This window comes from Anomaloglossus baeobatrachus, chromosome 1 (genome assembly GCF_048569485.1).
Source record: "Anomaloglossus baeobatrachus isolate aAnoBae1 chromosome 1, aAnoBae1.hap1, whole genome shotgun sequence".
Classification (NCBI taxonomy): domain Eukaryota; kingdom Metazoa; phylum Chordata; class Amphibia; order Anura; family Aromobatidae; genus Anomaloglossus; species Anomaloglossus baeobatrachus.
This window is the reverse complement of record NC_134353.1, coordinates 660,013,206-660,035,708: the sequence shown is the minus strand read 5'-3', so window position 1 is coordinate 660,035,708 and position 22,503 is coordinate 660,013,206. Positions and strand designations below refer to the sequence as shown.

The window sequence follows — 22,503 nt, the reverse complement described above, 5'->3', positions numbered from 1 at the left end:
GCTCTCCCACTTTGGCGACGTGTGGTTTCAACACGTCTCCGATCAGTGGGTGCGGGATATCATCTCCCACGGCTACAGGATAGAATTCTCTTCCAGCCCGCCAAACAGATTTTTTCTGTCCACTCCCCCCTGCTCCAAGGCCGCCGCCTTCTCTCAGGCTGTGGCATCCTTTCAGGCCAACGGAGTAATTGTACCCGTTCCCGCCCGGGAACGGTTCAGAGGTTTCTACTCAAATCTCTTCCTAGTCCCCAAGAAGGACGGTTCCTTCCGGCCCATCCTGGATCTCAAGCTTCTCAACAAGCATGTTCAGGTGCGGCATTTTCGCATGGAGTCTCTGCGATCAGTCATTGCCTCAATGACCCAAGGAGATTTTCTAGCATCCATCGACATCAGAGATGCCTATCTGCATGTGCCAATTGCAGTTTCACACCAGCGTTGGCTATGTTTTGCAATCGGAGAGGAACATTTCCAATTCGTGGCTCTCCCCTTCGGGTTAGCCACGGCCCCTCGAGTATTCACCAAGGTCATGGCAGCAGTGGTTGCGGTTCTGCACCTCCAGGGGTTGGCAGTGTTTCCTTACCTGGACGACCTTCTAGTCAAGGCTTCATCCAGCGCAGACTGTCAGCGGAGTGTCTCGCTCACTCTCGCCACTCTAGTCCAGTTCGGGTGGCTTGTCAATCTACCCAAGTCCACTCTGACTCCGACCCAGAGTCTCACGTACCTAGGGATGCAGTTCGAGACTTTGCCGGCACTTGTAAAGCTGCCCTTAGTCAAACAGCAGTCCCTCCATCTGGCGGTGCGCTCCTTGCTGAGGTCTCGCCGTCACTCCATCAGGCACCTAATGCAGGTGCTGGGTCAGATGGTGGCGTCAATGGAAGCGGTTCCCTTTGCCCAGTTCCATCTGCGTCCTCAGCAGCTGGACATTCTCCGCTGTTGGGACAAGCGGACTTACTCCTTGCACAGGTTGGTGGCTCTGTCGCCACAGACCAGGGGCTCCCTTCAGTGGTGGCTTCGGCCCCTCTCTCTGTCTCAGGGACGCTCCTTCCTGGCCCCGTCCTGGGTGATCCTCACCACGGATGCCAGTCTAATCGGCTGGGGAGCAGTATATCTCCACCACAGAGCGCAGGGCACTTGGACTCAGTCCGAATCAGCCCTCTCATTCAATGTGCTGGAAATCAGAGCTGTGCTTCTAGCTCTCTTAGCCTTTCACCATCTGTTGGCGGGCAAGCACATTCAAGTCCAGTCAGACAACGCGACAGCGGTTGCCTACATCAATCACCAGGGCGGGACACGCAGCCGCCTGGCAATGTTGGAGGTTCAACGCATCCTTCAGTGGACGGAGGACTCCATGTCCACCATATCCGCAGTCCACATCCCAGGCGTGCAAAACTGGGAGGCAGATTATCTCAGCCGTCAAACCGTGGACAGCGGCGAGTGGGCTCTGCATCCGGCAGTGTTTCGGACAATCTGCCGCAAGTGGGGCACTCCGGAAGTGGATCTAATGGCATCCCGGCACAACAACAAGGTTCCGGTTTACGTGGCTCGCTCCCACGATCCTCAGGCCTTTGCAGCGGACGCGCTGGTTCAAGATTGGTCCCAGTTTCGTCTATCTTACGTGTTTCCCCCTCTAGCTCTCTTGCCCAGAGTCCTGCGCAAGATCAGAATGGAGGGCCGTCGGGTCATTCTCATTGCTCCAGACTGGCCCAGGCGAGCTTGGTACCCAGACCTGCTTCATCTGTCCGTGGAAGTGCCGTGGCATCTTCCGGACCGTCCATACCTTCTCTCACAAGGTCCGTTTTTCCGCCAGAATTCTGCGGCTCTCAGATTGACGGCGTGGCTCTTGAGTCCTGGATCCTGACGACTTCTGGTATCCCTCCGGAAGTCATCTCCACTATGACTCGGGCTTGGAAGTCTTCCTCGGCCAAGATATATCACAGGACCTGTAGAATTTTCCTGTCCTGGTGTCGCTCTTCCGGCCATGCTCCTTGGCCTTTTTCCCTGCCGACCCTTCTGTCCTTTCTACAGTCCGGTCTGCAGCTAGGACTATCCCTCAATTCCCTCAAGGGACAGGTCTCGGCTCTGTCAGTATTGTTCCAGCGGCGTATCGCCCGGCTGGCTCAGGTGCGCACCTTCATGCAGGGCGCATCTCACATCATTCCGCCTTACCGGCGGCCTTTGGATCCCTGGGACCTTAATCTGGTCCTCACGGCCTTGCAGAAACCCCCTTTTGAGCCACTTAGGGAGGTTTCTTTCTCTCGTCTTTCACAGAAAGTGGTCTTTCTAGTGGCCATAACTTCCCTCAGGAGAGTTTCTGATTTGGCTGCTCTCTCTTCGGAGTCACCTTTTTTGGTTTTTCATCAAGACAAGGTGGTTCTCCGTCCGACTCCGGACTTTCTTCCTAAGGTGGTATCTCCTTTCCACCTTAACCAGGACATTTCCTTGCCTTCCTTTTGTCCGGCTCCTGTTCATCGCTTTGAAAAAGCGTTGCATACTCTGAATCTGGTGCGGGCGCTCCGGATCTATGTTTCTCGCACCGCTGCTCTTAGGCGGTGCACCTCTCTTTTTGTGCTGACCTCAGGTCGGCGTAAGGGCCTCTCGGCTTCCAAGCCGACCCTAGCTCGTTGGATTAGGTCGGCCATTTCCGATGCCTACCAGTGTACTCAAGTGCCTCCCCCGCCGGGGATCAAGGCACACTCGACCAGAGCTGTCGGTGCCTCTTGGGCTTTCAGGCACCAGGCTATGGCTCAGCAGGTCTGTCAGGCTGCCACCTGGACTAGTCTGCATACCTTTTCGAAGCACTACCAAGTGCATGCTCATGCTTCGGCAGATGCGAGCTTGGGCAGACGCATCCTTCAGGCGGCTGTCGCCCATTTGTGAAGTTAGGTTTTGCCTACTTCTCAGTTTTCTGTTTATTCCCACCCATGGACTGCTTTGAGACGTCCCATGGTCTGGGTCTCCCATAAGGAACGATGAAGAAAAAGAGAATTTTGTTTACTTACCGTAAATTCTTTTTCTTATAGTTTCGTAATGGGAGACCCAGCACCCTCCCTGTTGCCTGTTGGCAGTTTTCTTGTTCCGTGTGTTTTCACCGGCTGTTGTTGTAGACAGAGGCTCCGGTTGTTCCGGTTTTTTGCTCTATCTCTACTTGTGGGTGGCTGTCCTCCTTCAGCTTTTGCACTAAACTGGCTATATTTGGTTATCCAGGGGGTGTATATGCTAGGAGGGAGGAGCTACACTTTTTAATGTAGTACTTTGTGTGTCCTCCGGAGGCAGAAGCTATACACCCATGGTCTGGGTCTCCCATGTCGGAACTATAAGAAAAAGAATTTACGGTAAGTAAACAAAATTCTCTTTTTTTTTTCAAAATGAGCCGATCTGTAGTAGTACTACACAGTGTATGGACCTGTGCTTTTCTTCTCCATTCACCAAAGAAGCTGATTGGTGGAGCTGCCAGATTTCGGACTCCCACTGATCTTCTATTGTTGACCTTTCTGAAGGATAAACACACCCTTTAAATCCAGTTCACTATAAAAACACTTGCCCATTGAGATATTTTTGCACGTGAATGTGCTCTTTTTGTATGCTTTTTGTATCATATTTTCTTTTGTTTTCTTTCATGTTTAGGTCTTAGCTATCCTGTCTTTAAAGGAGTGATGAAGAAAGGGTACAAGGTACCAACACCCATTCAGAGGAAGGTGAGCGTGTCAGAGTCTGCTTCCATGGTGCTGTTACATTGAAATCCTGCAAAAACCAAAATGTAATAGGATTATCCTGTTGTTAGGTAATCCCGGTCATTCTGGATGGCAAAGATGTAGTTGCTATGGCTAGGACTGGCAGTGGGAAGACTGCCTGCTTCTTGATCCCAATGTTTGAGAAACTGAAGGCTCACAGTGCACAAACTGGAGTTCGTGGGCTCATCTTATCACCGACCAGAGAGCTTGCTCTGCAGACCCTCAAATTCACTAAAGAGGTACACATTGCCCCCGCTCCTCACTTACCTCTTCCTCTCTCTTATTTCTCACTGTGCTATACTCTGATGCTGCTCTAATGATAACTTTCTTCTCTATTAGCTTGGAAAATTTACTGGCTTGAAGACTGCCCTTATCTTGGGAGGAGACAGGTAAGTTGGCCACTTTCCTTTGGTTTGCAGTGCTTATCAAGTACTGATCATAGAAATGAAATAGATGGACTGACAATGTAATATCCTTATTAAATAAACTTGTCTACAACTACATGTGAGGTAAAGGTAAATAAGGCCCACAACTTGTCGCAAGGGCGTTAGTTCCCTTGGCTAGCCAGCCCACATAGCATGTTAGTGCGCCCTTGTGGGCATATTAACATGCTAATGAATGCGCAGCAACACCGCACATACCTCACTCTTCATGGTGGCTGCCGGAGGATGGATGCGCACTGCACATGATCCAGAGTCCCCTGAATGTTCGATCATTAGCACTAAATTGATGCCGGGTGTAAGCTTCAGTGAGGTAAAGTGCGCATGACCGGAAGTGCTGGGGACTCCGGATCATGCTTATCCATTCTCCGCCGGCCGCCATCAAGACTGAGGTATGTGCGGAGTCTCTGCACGTCCATTAGCATCTTACTGGGGTGTACTACCATGCTATGTGGGCCAAACAGCCAAGAGAACACACGCCCTTGCGATTAGTCCCTCGCTCAAAGATTTTTCTAAAGATCTCTTTATCTATGCTAGTGTATACAGGGATTAGCAATATGCACCCAGAACTGCTCGTGGTTCTGGGTGCATATTGCACCTGATAGGTTCCCTTTAACATATTTTGTGACCAGTGAGAAATTCTTCATTCATTCATTCATTCATTCATTCTTCTAATACGTATAGCTACCTTTTAGAGGTGAAATTGCATTGTGGATTGAGACCCAGGGCAGGAATTACCATGAACTAGTAGAGCATGTTTACAGCAAAACCGCATAGGTTGGCTCTTTATAACTGATGGGGGAAAATAAATTCTCTAATTCATAAATTGATTTAGTAATAAAGGTTTAGCCACAGTCATAAATGCAATATTATTTTCCATTTCAGGATGGAAGATCAGTTTGCTGCTCTTCACGAAAACCCTGACATGTAAGTTTCAGGTTGGCGCATTGTAGTGATTTCTGCATTAATCTCACATCTTGGTGATTTGGATATTTTATGCATGCTGTTCAAGCATTTGAAATTTATATTTATTTTTTTTTGTCCCCAGAATTATAGCCACGCCAGGTCGTCTCATGCACGTTGCCATTCAAATGAACCTTAAGCTGCACAGTGTGGAGTATGTAGTTTTCGATGAAGCAGACAGGTTAGTGTCTGTCCCCAGTGTACTGCCCCTTTATGATAAGGCTCTGCTGTACCCCTGACATCTTATGTTTGTGACAGGCTATTTGAGATGGGATTTGCTGAGCAGTTGCAAGAAATACTTTCCCGTCTACCAGAAACACGTCAGTCTTTGCTTTTCTCGGCAACACTCCCCAAGATGCTGTTGGAATTTGCCCGGGCTGGTGAGTTTTTGTAGTGCACCTTATCCGCCATTTGCCCAGAGCATGGATTGTATCCTATACTGCGTATCCTATACTGCTGACATCTCTTTTTTTTAATTTGCGTCTATGTTTTGCTTGTAACAGGACTCATTGAACCGGTGTTGGTCCGTCTAGATGTTGACTCAAAGCTTAGTGACCAGTTGACGGTAAAGTCTTTTCCTAGTCTGTTTAGATGGTGCTTGGTCTGTATTCACACCACACAGTCATTCATATTTCGTATCTTTCACTTTAGCTGTCATTTTTACATGTGCGAGCAGAAGATAAACCCGCCGTGCTCCTTCATCTCCTGCGCTGCATTGTGAAGCCTCAGGAACAAACTGTTATCTTTGTGGCTACGAAACACCATGCAGAGTACTTGAAAGAGGTGAATAAGACTCCCAATTATTTGTGTAAATTAATAACTCAGCATTGTTTATATATCCTGTTTTTGTTTTCCTTTTTTTTTTCCTGTGCTTATCCTATACAGTTACTTGACATGCAGGGTATCCCCTGTTCCCACATATACAGTGCTCTTGATCAGACTGCTAGGAAGATAAACCTTGGCCTATTTCTTCATGGGAAAGTCCGTGCACTTTTGGTTACTGATGTCGCTGCTCGAGGTATAGATATACCCATGCTGGACAACGTCATTAATTATAATTTCCCGCCTAAGGCTAAGCTTTTCCTCCACCGTGTTGGTAAGATGCTATGATTTTTAATCTGTAATGTACTGTTTCTATTTTTGCAGGTTTTAGGTACATTTTCATCTGTTTACTCTTTTTGTTACTTAGGTCGAGTGGCGAGAGCAGGACGAAGTGGCACAGCATATTCACTTGTAGCTCCAGATGAAACTCCATACGTGTATGATCTTCACCTCTTCCTAGGAAGGCCCTTGAAACTGGCAGGAGATCCACAGACTTGTTCAGGTATACAGCATGTTCTAGTGTTTGCAAACACTGAACTCCGTGATTGGCTGTGCCATTGATGTGTGCTGTCGGTGTGTGTGTGTGTGATGTCACCAGTGCAGCCAAAACACAGAGACTAGAGCAGCAGTGGAGAGTCAGGCCTGGATTTGTGGAGGGGTGGGCACCTGATCTGTAATTGTTTGGGGAACACTTGTCTTATAGTGGAACACCCCTTTAAGAAAAGTAATAGCTCATAATTTTTCTCCACTCTACAGACATAGATGGTGTCATGGGACGAGTACCACAGAGCTTGATAGATGATGAAGATGCTTTGCTTATCACAGACCGTGAGAGGTCTTTGGAGCTGCAGAACCTCCATCATGTGGCTGAGAATGCATACAAACAATACAGTAAATCTAGGACGGCACCTGCTCCTGAGTCCATAAAGAGAGTCAAAGAAGCCAATTATAATCAACTCGGTGTCCACCCTCTCTTCTGTGAGTTTCCTTGTAACTTTGCCCTTTCACCTGTAAATCTACTTCTATATATACTCTCTCTGATGCACATATTTCTCATTAGGGTCTCGGCTTGGTGGAGAAGAAATGCAGAGACTGAAACTTGTAGACAGCATTAAGTCTTACAAATCTAAGGCGGTTAGTGATACCACATTTCTGAAATCTTATAAGTCATATGTGATGTAGTTGTACTTAAACCTCCCAAGATTAGTTCATCAAACTTTTTTTTTTTTATTTTATTTTCCTTTTTAGACCATCTTTGAGATAAATGCAACTAACAAAACCCCTGCAAGTGAGGTGATGCGAGCAAAGCGCAATCGTGATCTTGGAGTGATCGCTAAGTTTCAGAGGTTGCAAGATGAGAAAGTGAAGGCTACAGTGCAATCTGTGCCAAGTGCCAAAACCAGCAGTGCACCCCTCCAGGACAGCGCAGAAGAAGGTTTTGAGGTAACATCGAAGAATAAGTTAGACATTGGTCTACATGGAAACTTTAAGCTGTATACACTTTGTGAAGCCAAGATTTGCAATATACTAACACTACATTGCATCGTAAAAAAGTGAATGTTGCATTGTCACAGTTATAATAGCCAAATCGTAAGAAATCTAAACTGCTTGACTTCTCAGTTGCAATGTGATCACATTCACTTATAACACGATGCCATGTAGTATTGGCACAGTGTAATATTTGGCAGCAGGACGTGTGCCACGGCCAAAGTCACCTTGTAAGGAAAAACATATTCCTTAAACCTTTTCATCCATGGCAATTTTTTTATAACTCGGTTCCAAGCCGGAGTCTGAGCCGGAATTTTTTTTTTTTTTTTTTTTTAAATTCATCATCAATGTAGCTTTTAGGGTTTTGTGAGGACCGTAATGTATTTGGAAACATTTTTGGAGTACAAAAAATGTTTTCAAAAATGTTAAAGAAGCACTCCCACCAAAGTTTTTATTTCCTAAACCTGTGTGAATGTGTAGATATGGTTGGGCGTCAGAATAAGGGTCTGTAGACTTATATTGTAAAAGAGACTTACAGATCACACATAAACCCCAGTGCAATTTGGCAAGTCAGAATAGCCATCACATAACCAAGTAGAGGGGCGGAGCAGACAGATTGGTAAGTATATTACTGCAAACCTTACAAAGGTTTAGATAATACTAAGTTTGGTAGGAGTGCCTTTTTATGTTCAAAAAAACCAAACCAATTTATTATAAATTACAGCAGAATACCATTGTCATATTAGGCAGATAAACAGTCGGTCGAACACGACCTTAAACCTAGTTCAATGATTATCATATCAGACATTCATATTTGTTCTTAGCCAATATGGGGAGTAATTAAAATGGTCAAACCAACAAGCAATCATAAAACACGAATAAAGGAGATCCCAAAAGGGAAACCACTCCATATTGAAAAGGAGGAAAGAATCGGGGAGGGGGAAAGGGCCAGTATCTTATAGAAACCTTCACAAATCTATCAGCACCAATCCAGGTAGTCCATGTCAAAACTCATGAGTAGAAGTGGCTTTTTAATTCTGAATACATAGAGAATTGAAACCCCCCCCCCCAGCAATTCCACCATTGTTCTTTCACATTGTTTTTACAGCGTTCATTGTGTATTATAAACAACATGATTATTTTATACTGTGTGTCAGTATGATTACAGAAGTGATTTATATAGTTTTTATTGGTACCTTGTTATATTTGCACAGAAAAAAATCACTTTAAAAAATATATTTCTCTGACGCCTCATTGGGGGACACAGGACCATGGGTGTTATGCTGCCTATCCATAGGAGGACACTAAGTAGATGCAAAAGCATAGCTCCTCCTCTGCTGTATACACCCCCTGGCCGGGCCAGGCAACCTCAGTTTTAGCTTAGTGTCTGTAGGAGGCACTTCCTTTCAAGGTTTGTTATTTTTTGAGGGCGACTGTTTCCTTTTGTAACCGATCTCCCACTACCATCAACGGGTGGGAACGTGGAGTGTCGCCTCCACGTACCCCCTCCTGCGACGCTGGATCCTGGGCTGGACGACGGGTTCCACAGACACCGATTTTCCAAAGCCCAGGGTAGAGGCCTGTGCCCCTATAGCCCAATTCCTCAGCCCCTCTTTGCAGGCTCTGAGTTGAATATGGCACCGGTGTGACCGGACACAGCAAGCTGACTCTGCTATTTTCACTGCCTGGACTGAATTACTGTTTAAGGTGAGATACCCCCTGATTGGTTTCCCAGACAAAGGGAGAAAAGACGGCGGTGCAGGGAAGGCTCCCAGGACTGCAAACTGTCAGAAGCTTGAATTTACAGTATTTATTATGAGAAAGTCCCTTGCTGATTGCAAGGAGGAGAGCCCCAAGTATCCTGAACACACAGGGTTAACTTTTTCCCTGCCGCCCATGACAGCACCACCTGAGAGGTTCCGCCCACATCAGGACAGGAAACCCACTGATAAAAAGGCGGTACCTCTCCTCCACATCAGTTTGGTTTCCTATCCTGGTATGGACAACCCATTGCTGTCCCAGGTCCGACCCGGTGTGGAAGCCTGGTACTTACCAGAAGCCGGTGCTCGGGCCTGGATGCACCCCCCCTCGGTGTCAGACCTCTGCGGCGGTGTGGCGCGGGCCTGGAGCGGGAGCTCGGCCCGGCGTCGCTCCAGGGATGTGCGCACTCACGGCGGCCGCTGGAAGGCTTGTCCCTGCTGTGCTGCACGCTGGAGTGAAGCAGGACGCTCCGGCCGGAAGTGACGCGTGTACCCTGGTGACGTGCGCAGTGCGACCAGGAAGTGACTGGTGTGCGCATGCGCACTAGGATCCAAGATGGCGGCGCCCATGTAACGAGGGATCTCCGTTTAAAATGTGGCCGGCGCCTGGGACTGGTGAGTTTTTCTCCTCCATTATTCACCATTATGGCAGGAGATTCACCCCGCAGCAAGGAGCAGCGCAAGGAGTCGCCACAGCGTGGCTCAGAACGCGGCTCACCGGATCGTTCCAGGAATGCTGTATCCAGTCCGGGCAGCGTTCGGTCGGTGGGTCCCAAGAGGTCCAAGGGAGATAAGAATCCGCCTCCTGATCCGGTATTGCCAGGTGTCGTGGGGGTGAGTGAACTTCTTGGTCAGCCGTGTTATTAAAGACCCCATTTTCATGTCCGCTCTCTTGTTAGGTACAGAAAAAATGTACCTCCAAGCAGCGTCACAAGGAATGTGCCATATGCCAATCTTCCCAGTCTTCTGATTACACCAAGGCCCTATGTGCAGGCTGTATCCAACAGACCTTCCTCAAAGAAGGGCCAGGGTTCTCATCTGAATTACGTTCCATTATCAGGACGGAAGTACAGGAGTCCCTTAAATCCCTTAAGGGGAGCAAGAGACGCAAGAAATCCCGTCATGCTAAGATGTCTACTCCCGATACCTCGGCGGGTTCGGCTCATGACTCTCGGTCGTCAGGCTCCTCGGGATCCTCCCCCTCCGATTCTGACTCCTCCTCCTCTTCCGATGAAGGTAGTCGTCCTTGTTTCCCTACTGCGGACGTGGGACCCTTGGTGAAGGCGGTGCGTTCGACCATGGGAATGGTGGACCCCAGGGGGCCCGAATCTACCCAGGATGTCATGTTTGGGGGCTTGGATTCCAAAAAACGTAAGGGGTTTCCTATTCCCCAGAAGGTTCAGGGTCTCATTGCTGACCAGTGGAGAAAAGTGGACAAAAGATTGAATCTTAGCTCTTCCCTTAAAAGGAAGTACCCAGTGGATGGGGAGGCGTCTACCTCCTGGGATAGAACCCCGAAGATTGATGTCGCTATTGCCAAGGCTTCCCGCTCCACTACCTTGCCGTTTGAGGACTTAGGGTCCCTTAAGGATCAGCTGGATAGGAAGGCTGATGGGTTTCTGAGAGGAACTTGGGAATCCACAGCAGGTGGCTTGCGCCCTGCCGTGACCAGCGCCTGCGTTGCCCGGTCTTTGATGGTGTGGCTTCATCAATTAGAAGACCAGTTGAGAAATGACACTCCAAGGAAGGATATTATCTCGGCCTTGCCCTTAATACAGGGTGCTGCAGCCTTTATGGCAGATGCCTCGGTTGATTCCTTAAGACTTTTCGCCAGGTCGGCGGCGCTTTCCAATTCCGCGCGTCGGGCCCTCTGGCTGAAAACTTGGAAGGGTGATGTCCAATCCAAGGGACGGCTATGCAGCATGCCTTGTGAAGGTACCTATCTTTTTGGCCCAGGCCTGGACGACCTCCTCGCTAAGGCATCTGATAAGAAACAGGGGTTTCCGGTTTTCCCGGTGGCGTCCTCTCGCAGCCGGCCCTTTTGGAGACGTCAGTTTTTCACAAAGAAGTCCCAAAAACTGCAAGATCAGTGGAAAGACCGTAGAAAGAATACCTCGGGCTTTCTCTTTGGCAAGCACTCCGATAATAAGAACAAACCCTCCCAATGATGCCAGTCATCAGGTAGGGGGCCGGCTGTCCCTCTTCCTCCATGCCTGGAAGGCGATCTCCTCCAACAAGTGGCTCCTTCAGATTGTGGCGGAAGGGTTAAAATTGGACTTCAGTTCACCCCCTCGGGGGTCTCTAATAATAACATCCTTGCGGTCCCCAGAGCGGCAGATGGCCTTGGAAGTCGAAGTGCTGACTCTCCTCTCGAGGAAAGTCATTCAGGAGGTCCCCATAGGACAAGAAGGGGACGGCTTTTACTCCACTCTTTCTGGTTCGGAAGCCGGACTCCACCATCCGCACCATCTTCAGCCTGAGGAACTTGAATTTGCATCTGGTGCAGCGAGCCTTCAAAATGGAGACCATGAAGTCAACTGTCAGGCTGTTGTATCCAGAGTGTTTTATGGCGGTCCTCGACTTATTATCACATCCCTATTTTTCTGTCTCACCGGCGGTTTCTCAGGTTCGCACTACACGTCTCCGGGAGGCTGAGACACTTCCAATTCGCAGCGCTGTCATTCGGGCTTTCCATGGCCCCACGGATCTTCACCAAAGTCCTCGCGGAGGTCATGGCACATGTCAGGGAACAGGACATATTGATCGTTCCGTATCTGGACGACCTCCTGATAGTGGGTCAGTCGGAGTCTCTATGTGCGGCTCACGTGACCAGGGTCATCACCATCCTGGAAGGCCTGGGGTGGGTGGTGAATCAGCAGAAGTCCAGACTCCAGCCTCTCCAATGTCAAGTCTTCCTGGGTCTCGTCTTGGACTCCACAAGCCAGTTGTGCCACCTGCCAAAGGACAAGGTCACCAGGATCTTGTCCTTGCTCTCTTCCGTAAGGAGTTGCCCAGGCATGTCCTTACGGCAGGCTATGTCGCTGGTCGGGACTCTTACCTCTTGCATGCCAGGAGTATGGTGGGCCCAACTGCGTTCCAGAATCCTCCAGATGGAGGTCCTTCGATTTCAGAGACTGTTTGGAGAAAAAATTGACCCTGTCTGCAGACACCTTGCACTCCCTGGGTTGGTGGCAGGACCCCTCTCACCTCCGGACGGGGTTCCTTGGCTTTCCCCGATCACGGACACTATAGTCACGGATGCCAGCCATTGGGGGTGGGGTGCCCATCTGTGCCAACAGGTGCTTCAGGGTCCCTGGGATGATCAGTTGGTCAGACAGTCCTCCAACTACAGGGAGCTCATGGCGGTTCTCAAGGCACTAGAGGGGTTCCTCCCCTTCTTGAGAGGTCGCCATGTTCGGATCCTTTCGGACAACAGGGTGACGGTGGCGTACGTCAACCACCAGGGAGGCACCAGATCCCCTTCTCTTCTGACTCTGACTATGCGCATCTTCCAGCTGGCCGAACTACATCTCTCCTCCTTAACAGCTCTTCATATCAAGGGGACTGAAAACGAGGAGGCAGGCTTCCTCAGCCGGCACTGTCTCAGTCAGGGGGAGTGGTCCTTAGACCCGGAGGTCTTTCGCAAGATCACGCTTCTATGGGGTGTCCCTGTTCTCGACCTGTTCGCTACCAAAGCGAATCGGAAAGTGGACAGGTTCTGCTCTCTCAACCCCCGAGACGATCCTGTTGCCCTCAATGCGTTCCAGATGTCTTGGTCTCAGGGCCTCCTGTACGCGTTTCCTCCTCTGATCCTGTTGCCTTCGGTTCTCCGGAAAATCCGGGACGACAGAGCGGAGGTTATTCTCATCGCCCCCTTCTGGCCGAAGCGGGCATGGTTTTACTGGCTGCGGACACTGTCTCTGGTGGATCCTTGGGTTCTCCCGGACGTCCCTCATCTCCTTTCCCAGGGCCCAGTCCGTCACCCCCCCCCGACCCGGCTCTCCATTTGACGGCCTGGCGTTTGAGCGGCGGCTGCTAACTCGACGGGGTTTTTCCTCTGGCTTAATAGACACTCTTCTTCGCAGTAGGAAAGCGGTCACCACGACCATTTACGGGAGGGTCTGGAAGCGTTTTCTCCTTCAGTCCGGGGCTCGGGCGGAGGACCCCCCTCCTATCTCGGCTATTCTAGAATTCCTCCAGAGGGGGTTGGAATTGGGGCTCTCCACCAGTACACTCAAGGTACAGGTATCAGCCTTAGGTGCACTGTTTAATTGTAGTCTGGCACACAATGAATGGATTTGCAGGTTCATTAAATCTAAGTCCAGGTCTGTACCTGTTCAGGCTCCCAGGGTTCCCCCATGGGACCTCAATTTAGTGTTGGATGCCCTCACAGGGCCACTGTTTGAACCCTTAGGGGAGGTCCCTCTCAAACTGTTGTCACTGGATGATAGGGTAGTGTTGCGGACTGATCCCTTCTACCTGCCCAAGGTTTCTAAACCCTTTCATCGGTCCCAAGAAATCGTGCTCCCTTCCCTCTGTGACCCCCCTCATAACGAGACAGAGGCTAGGTTGCACACGTTGGATGTCCGGAGGGCCTTAATCACGTACCTAGATAGGACTAGGGAATGGGGGAAGTCTCAGGTCCTGTTTGTCACTTTTCAGGGGCATTCCAGGGGGCGTGTGGCTTCTAAGGCTACCTTGCCAAGATGGGTCAGGGATGCCATCGGTTTGGCATACTCGGCTAAAGACACCACTCCTCCTCAGGGCATAAGGGCGCACTCCACTAGAGCAGTGTCTACGTCTTGGGCAGAGAGGGCGGATGCCTCTATTTACCAGATCTGTCGGGCGGCTACTTGGTCGTCTCCTGGTACTTTCTTTCGGCACTATAGGCTGGACTTCTCCTCCACAACTGACCTTTCCTTTGGGAGACAGGTCTTACAGGCGGTCCCTCCCTAAGGTGGTGGTCTATATAAATCTCTCAGGTGGTGCTGTCATGGGCGGCAGGGAAAAATCTTAATTACTCACCAGTAATGGGATTTTCAATAGCCCATGACAGCACCCTTAGTTCCCCCCCTATTCACCGGTTGTGTGTACTCTCCTTTGGGGAGTGTTAGAGTTATTGGTGTTTTTCCTTGGGTGGTGGTATGATTAATCTGTTTGTTGTGATGTGGGCGGAACCTATCTCTCAGGTGGTGCTGTCATGGGCTATTGAAAATCCCATTACCGGTGAGTAAGATTTTCTCTAGCTTGCTGGCTGGAGGAGGGGGGAGGTCACTCCTGTTTGCAGAAAGTCCTGCACAGATAATTTCTCGGTGGCAGGGGGAGGGCACAGAGCTCAGGAACTCAAGCTGTTTATTTGCTCTGTTTTATTTGCTCTAGCAGAAAAGCCGGCTGATAACCACCAGTGACAAGCTGTGTGCTGACTGGAGGGAGAGGGAGGAAAACTATCAGAAGCTCCCTTCCCGCCGTTTTTTACTACCCACAGCAGGGGGGGGGGCACACTGACTTCTTCGCGCTCTTTTAGCGCTAAGCCCCGTGGCCGCGATAAGCCCCCCCCCCCAGGAAAGCGTGCGAAGATCTCCATAGAGCTTACTCCTTCCTGAGGATAGGGCCATCGGCTGATTCTGGTGAGGTGCTTGCTTCACTTGTAGCTCTGCTGACCATTGCTCCTCCTCCTGGCATACTCCTATTAGGTACATGCAGAATTCTAAGGGCACTAAGAGTACTAAGGCCCACATAGTCTATTATTCAGCCTGCACTGCCTGCCATGCTGAGCTACCACGTAAACACACCTCTTCTCTCTGTGAGTCCTGTGCCCCTATAGCCTCCCAAGACCCCCCCTGCCACCACCGCCGCAACCGTCAGCCCAGAGCCTAGGGCTCCCAGTCCACCGGAATGGGTACAGTTTCTGTCCCAATCCATGGCAAAATTGTCACAGAACCTGGTGCTGGCTATGCAATGTCGTCCTCCACACCCTTCTGGGTCCCTAGACGGAACGCAGCCTGAGGATACCCCTATGGAGGATCCTTCTGAGGTAATCCGGGCACATGCTTCACCGGTTGCAGGGATCAGGAAAAGAGCACACGGCCGGGTGTCTCCAGCGGGCTCTCCCTCGGGAGCTCACAGGGTAGGCTCTCCCACACGCTCCACGGCTTCTGAAGAGCTGGAGGAGGGAGACTGCTGTTTATACCAAGAGGATTCCTTGATTTCAGCCTCCCCAGATGATCAAACTGCAATAGACTCCCTTATAGCAGCAATCAACCAAACTCTGCATGTGGAGGATCCCCCATCCACTACCACTGACCATGCGGTCTCCTTTAAGAGGGCAAGGAAACCCCAAAAGGTTTTCGCTGATCACCCAGAGTTTCAGGATATCCTCACAAAGCAAAGGGAGAAGCCTGACAGGCGCTTCGGTAACCGAAAACTCATGGAGTCCCGGTACCCTTTTTCCTCACCTGCCCCTAAGGGCTGGGCCGATCCGCCCTCGGTCCACCCCTCGGTCTCCCGCCTTACCACAAAGACGCTCCTGTCTTTACCCGATGGTTCCTCCATCAAGGACCCGACAGACAGACAGGTGGAGCACCTCGCCAGCTCTGCTTTTGAGGCTGCGGGTTCCTCCCTCTCGCCCTCCTTTGCCTCTGTGTGGGTCGCAAAGGCGATCTCGGTCTGGGCAGAATCCCTTAACACTTCGCTTGAGGAATCCCAGTTCACTCATACCTTCACAGAGGTAACAGCTCAAATTTCCGCTGCGGCGGAGTACCACATGCAGGCCTCCATGGACACTGCTACCTGCGCAGCGTTTGCCACCTCAAATACCATAGCCATCCGTAGAGCTCTCTGGCTCCGACAATGGCGAGCGGACTCTGCCTCCAAGAAGTCTCTCACGGGACTTCCCTTTTTTCCAGACCGATTGTTTGGCGAACGTCTGGAAAAGCTCATTTCTGACGCCACGGGAGGAAAGAGTACCTCCCTCCCCCAGTTGAAGTCCAGGACGTCCTTCACCAGATGTCCACAGTCCTCATTCCGCTCCTTTCGGAACTCATTTGGTTGGTCGACATCCCGTGCTGTCCCCGCCACCAGCCGCGGACTACGCACTGACCGACCTTCTCAGCTCTCCCCGAAACCCACTTCGTCATGGCAGCCTAGACCGAAACAGTCCAGGACTAGGGAGACTCGGCCACGACGTTTTACCCCCTCATGACTCCTTCAGCGCCCCGGAAGACACACTCATTGTAGGAGGTCGACTGCGGCTCTTTCAACACATCTGGGCTGTCGCCTCAGACGACAAATGGGTGCGAGACCTTGTGTCTTCCGGTTACCACATAGAATTTTGGACCCGACCCCCCCGAGTCGGTTCTTTCTCTCAAACCCCCCAAAGACTCAAACGACGCAAAGCTTTTTTTCTCAGCAATCCACTCGCTCCAAACAGCAGGAGTGATAATACCTGTCCCAGACGACGAGAAGTTCGGGGGTCTTTATTCCAACCTCTTTGTGGTCCCCAAAAAGGATGGGTCCGTTCGACCCATCCTGGACCTCAAACACCTAAACAAACGTGCACGTACGGAGATTCAGAATGGAGTCCCTAAGGTCCATTATTGCATCCATGGTCGAAGGGGAATTCCTCGCCTCCATAGACATCAAGGACGCGTACCTGCACATACCCATCGCCCCAGATCACCAAAAGTTCCTCCGCTTCGCAATTCAGGACTCCCACTTTCAATTCGTAGCTCTACCCTTCAGCCTTTCCACCGCACCAAGGGTCTTCACCAAAGTCATGGCGGCCGCCATGAGCGTCCTTCACGCCAGGGGAGTAGTCGTTCTCCCTTACTTGGACGACCTCCTCATCGAGGCCCCCTCCTTCTGCGACTGCTCAACCAGCGTACAGATCACTGTGGACACCCTATCCCGCTTAGGGTGGCTAGTGAATCTGGACAAATCATCCCCGATCCCATCACGATCCATCACCTTCTTGGGCATGTCCCTGGACACCCGTCGGGGCTTGATCTTTCTCCCTCAGGACAAGGCGATCGCTCTTCAACGAGCGGTACGCTGCCTTCTACGTCCTCTGTCTCGCTCCATTCGATTCAGCATGAAAGTGCTCGGCAGGATGGTGGCGGCTATGGAAGCAGTACCCTTTGCTCAACTGCACCTCCGCCCACTGCAGCTAGCCCTTCTAGCGGCCTGGGACAAGAGCCCCTTCTCCCTGGACAGACATCTTCACCTGACGCCTTCAGTCAGGTACGCACTCCGCTGGTGGCTTCGGTCCTCATCCCTAGATGAGATCTTTTCTCCCAGTGAACTGGCTGGTCCTGACCACGGACGCCAGCCTCCTAGGCTGGGGAGCAGTGTACCGGCACCACACTGCTCAATGCTCAAGGACGTTGGACGCCCCAGGAGTCTTTCCTACCCATAAACATCCTGGAACTCCACGCGATCTTCCTCACGCTCAGAGCGTTCTGCCCTCTGCTAGCGGGTCGTCAGATTCGAGTCCAATCGGACAATGCAACAGCTGTAGCCTATATCAATCAGCAGGGGGGCACCCGCAGCAAAGCGGCTTATCTCGAGGCCCACAAGATCCTCAGCTGGGCCTAATCGACGGGATCAGTGATATCAGCGGTACACATACCGGGGGTAGAGAACTGGGCAGCAGACTTTCTAAGTCGCCAAGGCCTGGCCGCCGGAGAATGGTGTGTTTTTACACATCTACACTCGCTGGGGCACACCAGACGTGGACCTAATGGCCTCAAGGTTGAATGCAAAGGTACCCGCGTTCATAGCCAGGTCACGCGACCCGCAGTCCATCGGCGCGGATGCTCTAGTCTGCTCCTGGCACCACTTCCGCCTGCCTTACATATTTCCACCTGTACCCCTGCTGCCGCGGGTAATCAGGAAGATCAAGGCAGAGGGAGTCCCGGTGATACTAGTAGCACCGGACTGGCCCAGGCACTACTGGTACGCCGAATTAGTACAAATGCTCAGAGACGCACCGTGGCGCCTTCCAGACCTCCCAGACTTGCTGACCCAAGGGCCCATTTCCCATCAGAACTCCAGAGCCCTGAAGCTGACGGCATGGCCATTGAGACCTGGGTATTAACAAGAGCGGGATTCTCCCCCGCGGTTATTTCCACCATGATCAGCGCCCGAAAGCCTGCTTCATCCCGCATTTACCACCGTACGTGGAAAATCTTCCTTTCATGGTGCAGGGAAACTAACGTCCAGCCTATGCCTCTGGCCATCCCCAGAATTCTCGACTTTCTACAGTCTGGCTTGCAAGCGGGGTTGGCTCTCAGGTCCCTTAAAGGGCAGGTCTCAGCGCTCTCAATCTTCTACCAATGCCGCCTGGCTCAAAAACCGCAAGTCAAGACCTTCCTCCAGGGCGTTTCCCATCTAGTTTCCCCGTACAAACGGCCGCTGGAACCATGGGACCTCAACCTCTTTCTGGACTGTCTCCAGAGGTCTCCCTTTGAACCCCTCAAGGAATCCTCCCTTGCTCTTCTGTCCTGGAAGGTAACATTCCTGGTGGCAATTACGTCCATCAGACGGGTTTCGGAGCTAGCAGCACTCTCTTGCCGCGAGCCTTTTTCTGATCTTTCACCAGGACAAGGTGGTTCTGCGCCCCCTTCCGGATTTCCTTCCAAAGGTTTTTACCCCGTTTCATTTGAACGAGGACATTGTTCTGCCTTCCCTTTGTCCACACCCGGTTCATAGGGTGGAAAGGTCCCTGCATTCGTTAGACCTCGTCAGAGCTCTCAGATATTACATATCCAGGACAGCCCCCTTTAGGAAAACAGACTCTTTGTTCGTCATTCCTGAGGGGCCTAAGAAGGGACAGGCAGCTTCAAAGGCGACGCTGGCTCGCTGGATTCGCCCTGCGATCCAGGAAGTCTACCGCTTGCAACTCAAGCCCATTCCTAGTAGGCTGCAGGCTCATTCCACGCGAGCAGTTGGCGCTTCGTGGGCCATTCGGCATCAGGCTTCAGTGGAACAGGTGTGTAATGCTGCGACCTGGTCTAGCCTACATACGTTTTCAAAGCATTACAGAGTCCATTCCCAGGTTTCAACTGAGTCAAATCTGGGTAGGAAAATTCTGCAAACGGCAGTAAAGCACCTCTCTCAGTAGGCGCTCCAGGCTGTCTGGGACTGGTTCCTAGTCCTTGGGTCTTCTTTTGTTTCCCACCCATGGACTGCTTTCGGACGTCCCATGGTCCTGTGTCCCCCAATGAGGCGTCAGAGAAAAACGGATTTTTGTGTAATCACCGTAAAATCGTTTTCTCTTAGCCATCATTGGGGGACACTGCACCCACCCTGTTGCCCTGTTGGGCCTTGGTTCTCTCAGTACCTTATTTGGTTATGACTCTTCTTTTCTCATGTTCCTCTGTTGAGAAGTTTTTACTGTTTTTTTTCTCCTACTGCTTGTGAACTAAAACTGAGGTTGCCTGGCCCGGCCAGGGGGTGTATACTGCAGAGGAGGAGTTATGCTTTTGCATCTACTTAGTGTCCTCTTATGGATAGGCAGCATAACACCCATTGTCCTGTGTCCCCCAATGATGGCTAAGAGAAAACAATTTTACGGTGAGTACACAAAAATCCGTTTTTATATATCACTGACTTTTGTGTCGCATATGCTAAGAACTATCAATAGAGCTGTGTGACGCTTATTGTTCGCAGGAAGAGAGAGTTTGTATTGGATTGGTAAACTTGTCAGGCAAAGGCAGCCTATTGAGCAGGATCTGAAAGACATTCAAAATTAAGGCATGCACCGGTGTAGCTTTCTTTATGTACCTTTTGTTATCCTTGAAGACCTATCCGTGATCACATTGCAAGGGTGCCCTGATGGGATGACAGAAGGAACTGCCTTGCTCTGAGATGCTGCCACCACTTAAATGCTGCAGTTGCTTGGTGTCTAAGGGGTTAAAGATCCAGGGTTGGAGTTATCTTTAGTCCCAGCCATTGTAGCAGAGTTCAAAATGGCTGACACCGGTAGCAGACATCATATCTACTGGGCTTTTCCCTGAAGGGGCTGAGACTTGCTATATCAAAGCTATATTAAACATGACATTATACTTTTTCTTTTTAATCAGGAAGTCTTTTCACAAGTACTTGGTAAGAGGAAGAGAGAAGATGCAGCTGAAAATGTAGAAACGAAGAAGAAGAAAGAAGATGTTTCTCAGGATTCAAAATATTATGTCCCATACAGACCCAAAGACTTTGAGAGTGAGCGGGGGTAAGAGATATGTGTTGTTAATATTTTAGAGTGGTTTCTGACTTTACGTCTCGTTTATGGAAACTTTTGTCTGAAATGGACACATTTTACATTTTGGAAGAGCCTGTTTACGAGGATCCTAGTCTGTGTTTATATCTGTGCCTATGCTTTATTGTACAGACTAAGCATTGCAAGCAACAGCTTTGAGCAGGCAGCTGCGGGGGCAGTGCTGGATCTGATGGGTGACCAGACTGAGGATCTTCGGAAGACTAAGCACATCATGAAGTGGTGAGTTTATGGCCACATGCTCAGACGACATAAGAAAATTTAGAAAATGTAAATGTATCACAGTGTGTCCCTTAATGCAAACTCAAATATATAAAACAAAAAAAAATATAGAAAAATCCCACCCTAAAGAGCTTGGAGGATTAATATGATCTTATCTAACCCAATTATAGGGATAGAAAGAAAAAGAAGTTTGTGGGAGGCGGAGGACATGAGGACAAGAAGAAAATAAAGACTGAGAGTGGACGAGTCATTAGCAGTTCCTATAAAACTAGCATGTATCCTTTTGGATTCTGTGATTTATTTATCTGTATTCTGTTATTTATTATAAAAAACAGTGTGTTTTTGCAGCATTTTTTTTTCTGCAGCAAAAACCAGAGTGGTGGCAGAAATTCTTTTGCACTTCTTCTTTTTTTTTTTTTTTTTTTTTTTTTTTTTATCACCCATTTATTTAAATTGCCAAAAAGTGGTGCAAAAACCTACTGCATCTTGGCAAAAAGGCAGCAGTGCTTTAAAGAAAAAAAAATATGTGGCTGAAAATTTGCAGCAAGAACACTAAGTGTGAACGTGTGCCTTATGTACAGTATATGTTTCTTAGAAATGTCCCGAGTCTGTTTTTAGTTCTTCAACTCTAACCAGATATGAGGATTGGAAGAAGAAATATAAGATCGATGATCAGGATTCCGAAGAAGATGAAGATAGACAGCCAGGAAAATCCCATAGGAAGGGCAGAGGTAAGTGATTTGAAATCTTAATGCTCTATGGTTAGGTACATGGTTACAGCTGGTGACCAAAGACCATCCTAGAATAACGAAGTTAAAATAGAACTGAAAACCCAGACACACTCCCCTCCCCCCCCCCCCCCCCACGCAAAAAAAGGAAACCTACATAAAAAATGACGTTATTGCTTGAAATTTTCAAAAAACATTCAATGAGAATGAAATTCCAAAAATACGAGGGGAAAAAATGTCTCAAAATAGGGAAGACTCTTGAAAAACTATCCCAGAACAACTAGATATTGAAATACCGTATTTTTCGTTTTATAAGACGCACCCCAAATTTGGAGGAAATAAAAAAAGGTGAAAAAAAAAATATGGGGTCAGTTTTATAATCTGGAGGTGTCTTACCAGGGAGAGGGGGCAGCAGCGGAGCGGGAGTCACAGAAGGCAGGGGCGGTACTGGAGTACGGTGATGCTGGCAATGGTACAGAGGGGGGGCCGGTGGCGCCACTCTCCTCTGTGCGGGGCCGGTGGCGCCGCTCTCCTCTGTGCGGGGCCGGTGGCGCCGCTCTCCTCTGTGCGGGGCCGGTGGCGCCGCTCTCCTCTGTGCGGGGCCGGTGGCGCCGCTCTCCTCTGTGCGGGGCCGGTGGCGCCGCTCTCCTCTGTGCGGGGCCGGTGGCGCCGCTCTCCTCTGTGCGGGGCCGGTGGCGCCGCTCTCCTCTGTGCGGGGCCGGTGGCGCCGCTCTCCTCTGTGCGGGGCCGGTGGCGCCGCTCTCCTCTGTGCGGGGGGGTGGGGGGAGTCAGAGCAGCCCAGCAGACCAGAGCAGCCGCGCACAGAGCTGAGCAGACCAGAGCAGCCGCGCACAGATCCGAGCAGAACAGAGCAGCCATCCACAGAGCCGAGCAGACCAGAGCAGCAGAACAGAGCAGCCATCCACAGAGCCGAGCAGACCAAAGCAGCCGTGCACAGAGCCGAGCAGACCAGAGCAGCCGCGCACAGAGTTGAACAGAGTGGCGTCGCCTGATGCACACAACAACTGACAAAGCGCCGGCAGCACCCGCTAAGCTACATTCGGATTTTAAGATGCACCC

General features: G+C 50.3%; 1 protein-coding gene across 1 annotated transcript in view; it reads left to right on the top strand.

Moving 5' to 3' along the window:
- Positions 1–22,503, top strand: part of DDX54 (DEAD-box helicase 54) — a 34,760-nt gene that overhangs the window by 10,559 nt on the left and 1,698 nt on the right. The window contains exons 3-19 of the mRNA XM_075320000.1: positions 3,625–3,695; positions 3,782–3,970; positions 4,071–4,120; positions 5,057–5,098; positions 5,220–5,315; positions 5,393–5,514; positions 5,638–5,699; positions 5,786–5,917; positions 6,020–6,230; positions 6,324–6,458; positions 6,713–6,934; positions 7,017–7,090; positions 7,205–7,399; positions 20,286–20,428; positions 20,588–20,695; positions 20,866–20,970; positions 21,332–21,426. Of these exons, the coding sequence (XP_075176115.1) occupies positions 3,625–3,695; positions 3,782–3,970; positions 4,071–4,120; positions 5,057–5,098; positions 5,220–5,315; positions 5,393–5,514; positions 5,638–5,699; positions 5,786–5,917; positions 6,020–6,230; positions 6,324–6,458; positions 6,713–6,934; positions 7,017–7,090; positions 7,205–7,399; positions 20,286–20,428; positions 20,588–20,695; positions 20,866–20,970; positions 21,332–21,426 (2,052 nt within the window). The remainder of the gene's footprint in view (positions 1–3,624; positions 3,696–3,781; positions 3,971–4,070; positions 4,121–5,056; positions 5,099–5,219; positions 5,316–5,392; positions 5,515–5,637; positions 5,700–5,785; positions 5,918–6,019; positions 6,231–6,323; positions 6,459–6,712; positions 6,935–7,016; positions 7,091–7,204; positions 7,400–20,285; positions 20,429–20,587; positions 20,696–20,865; positions 20,971–21,331; positions 21,427–22,503) is intronic.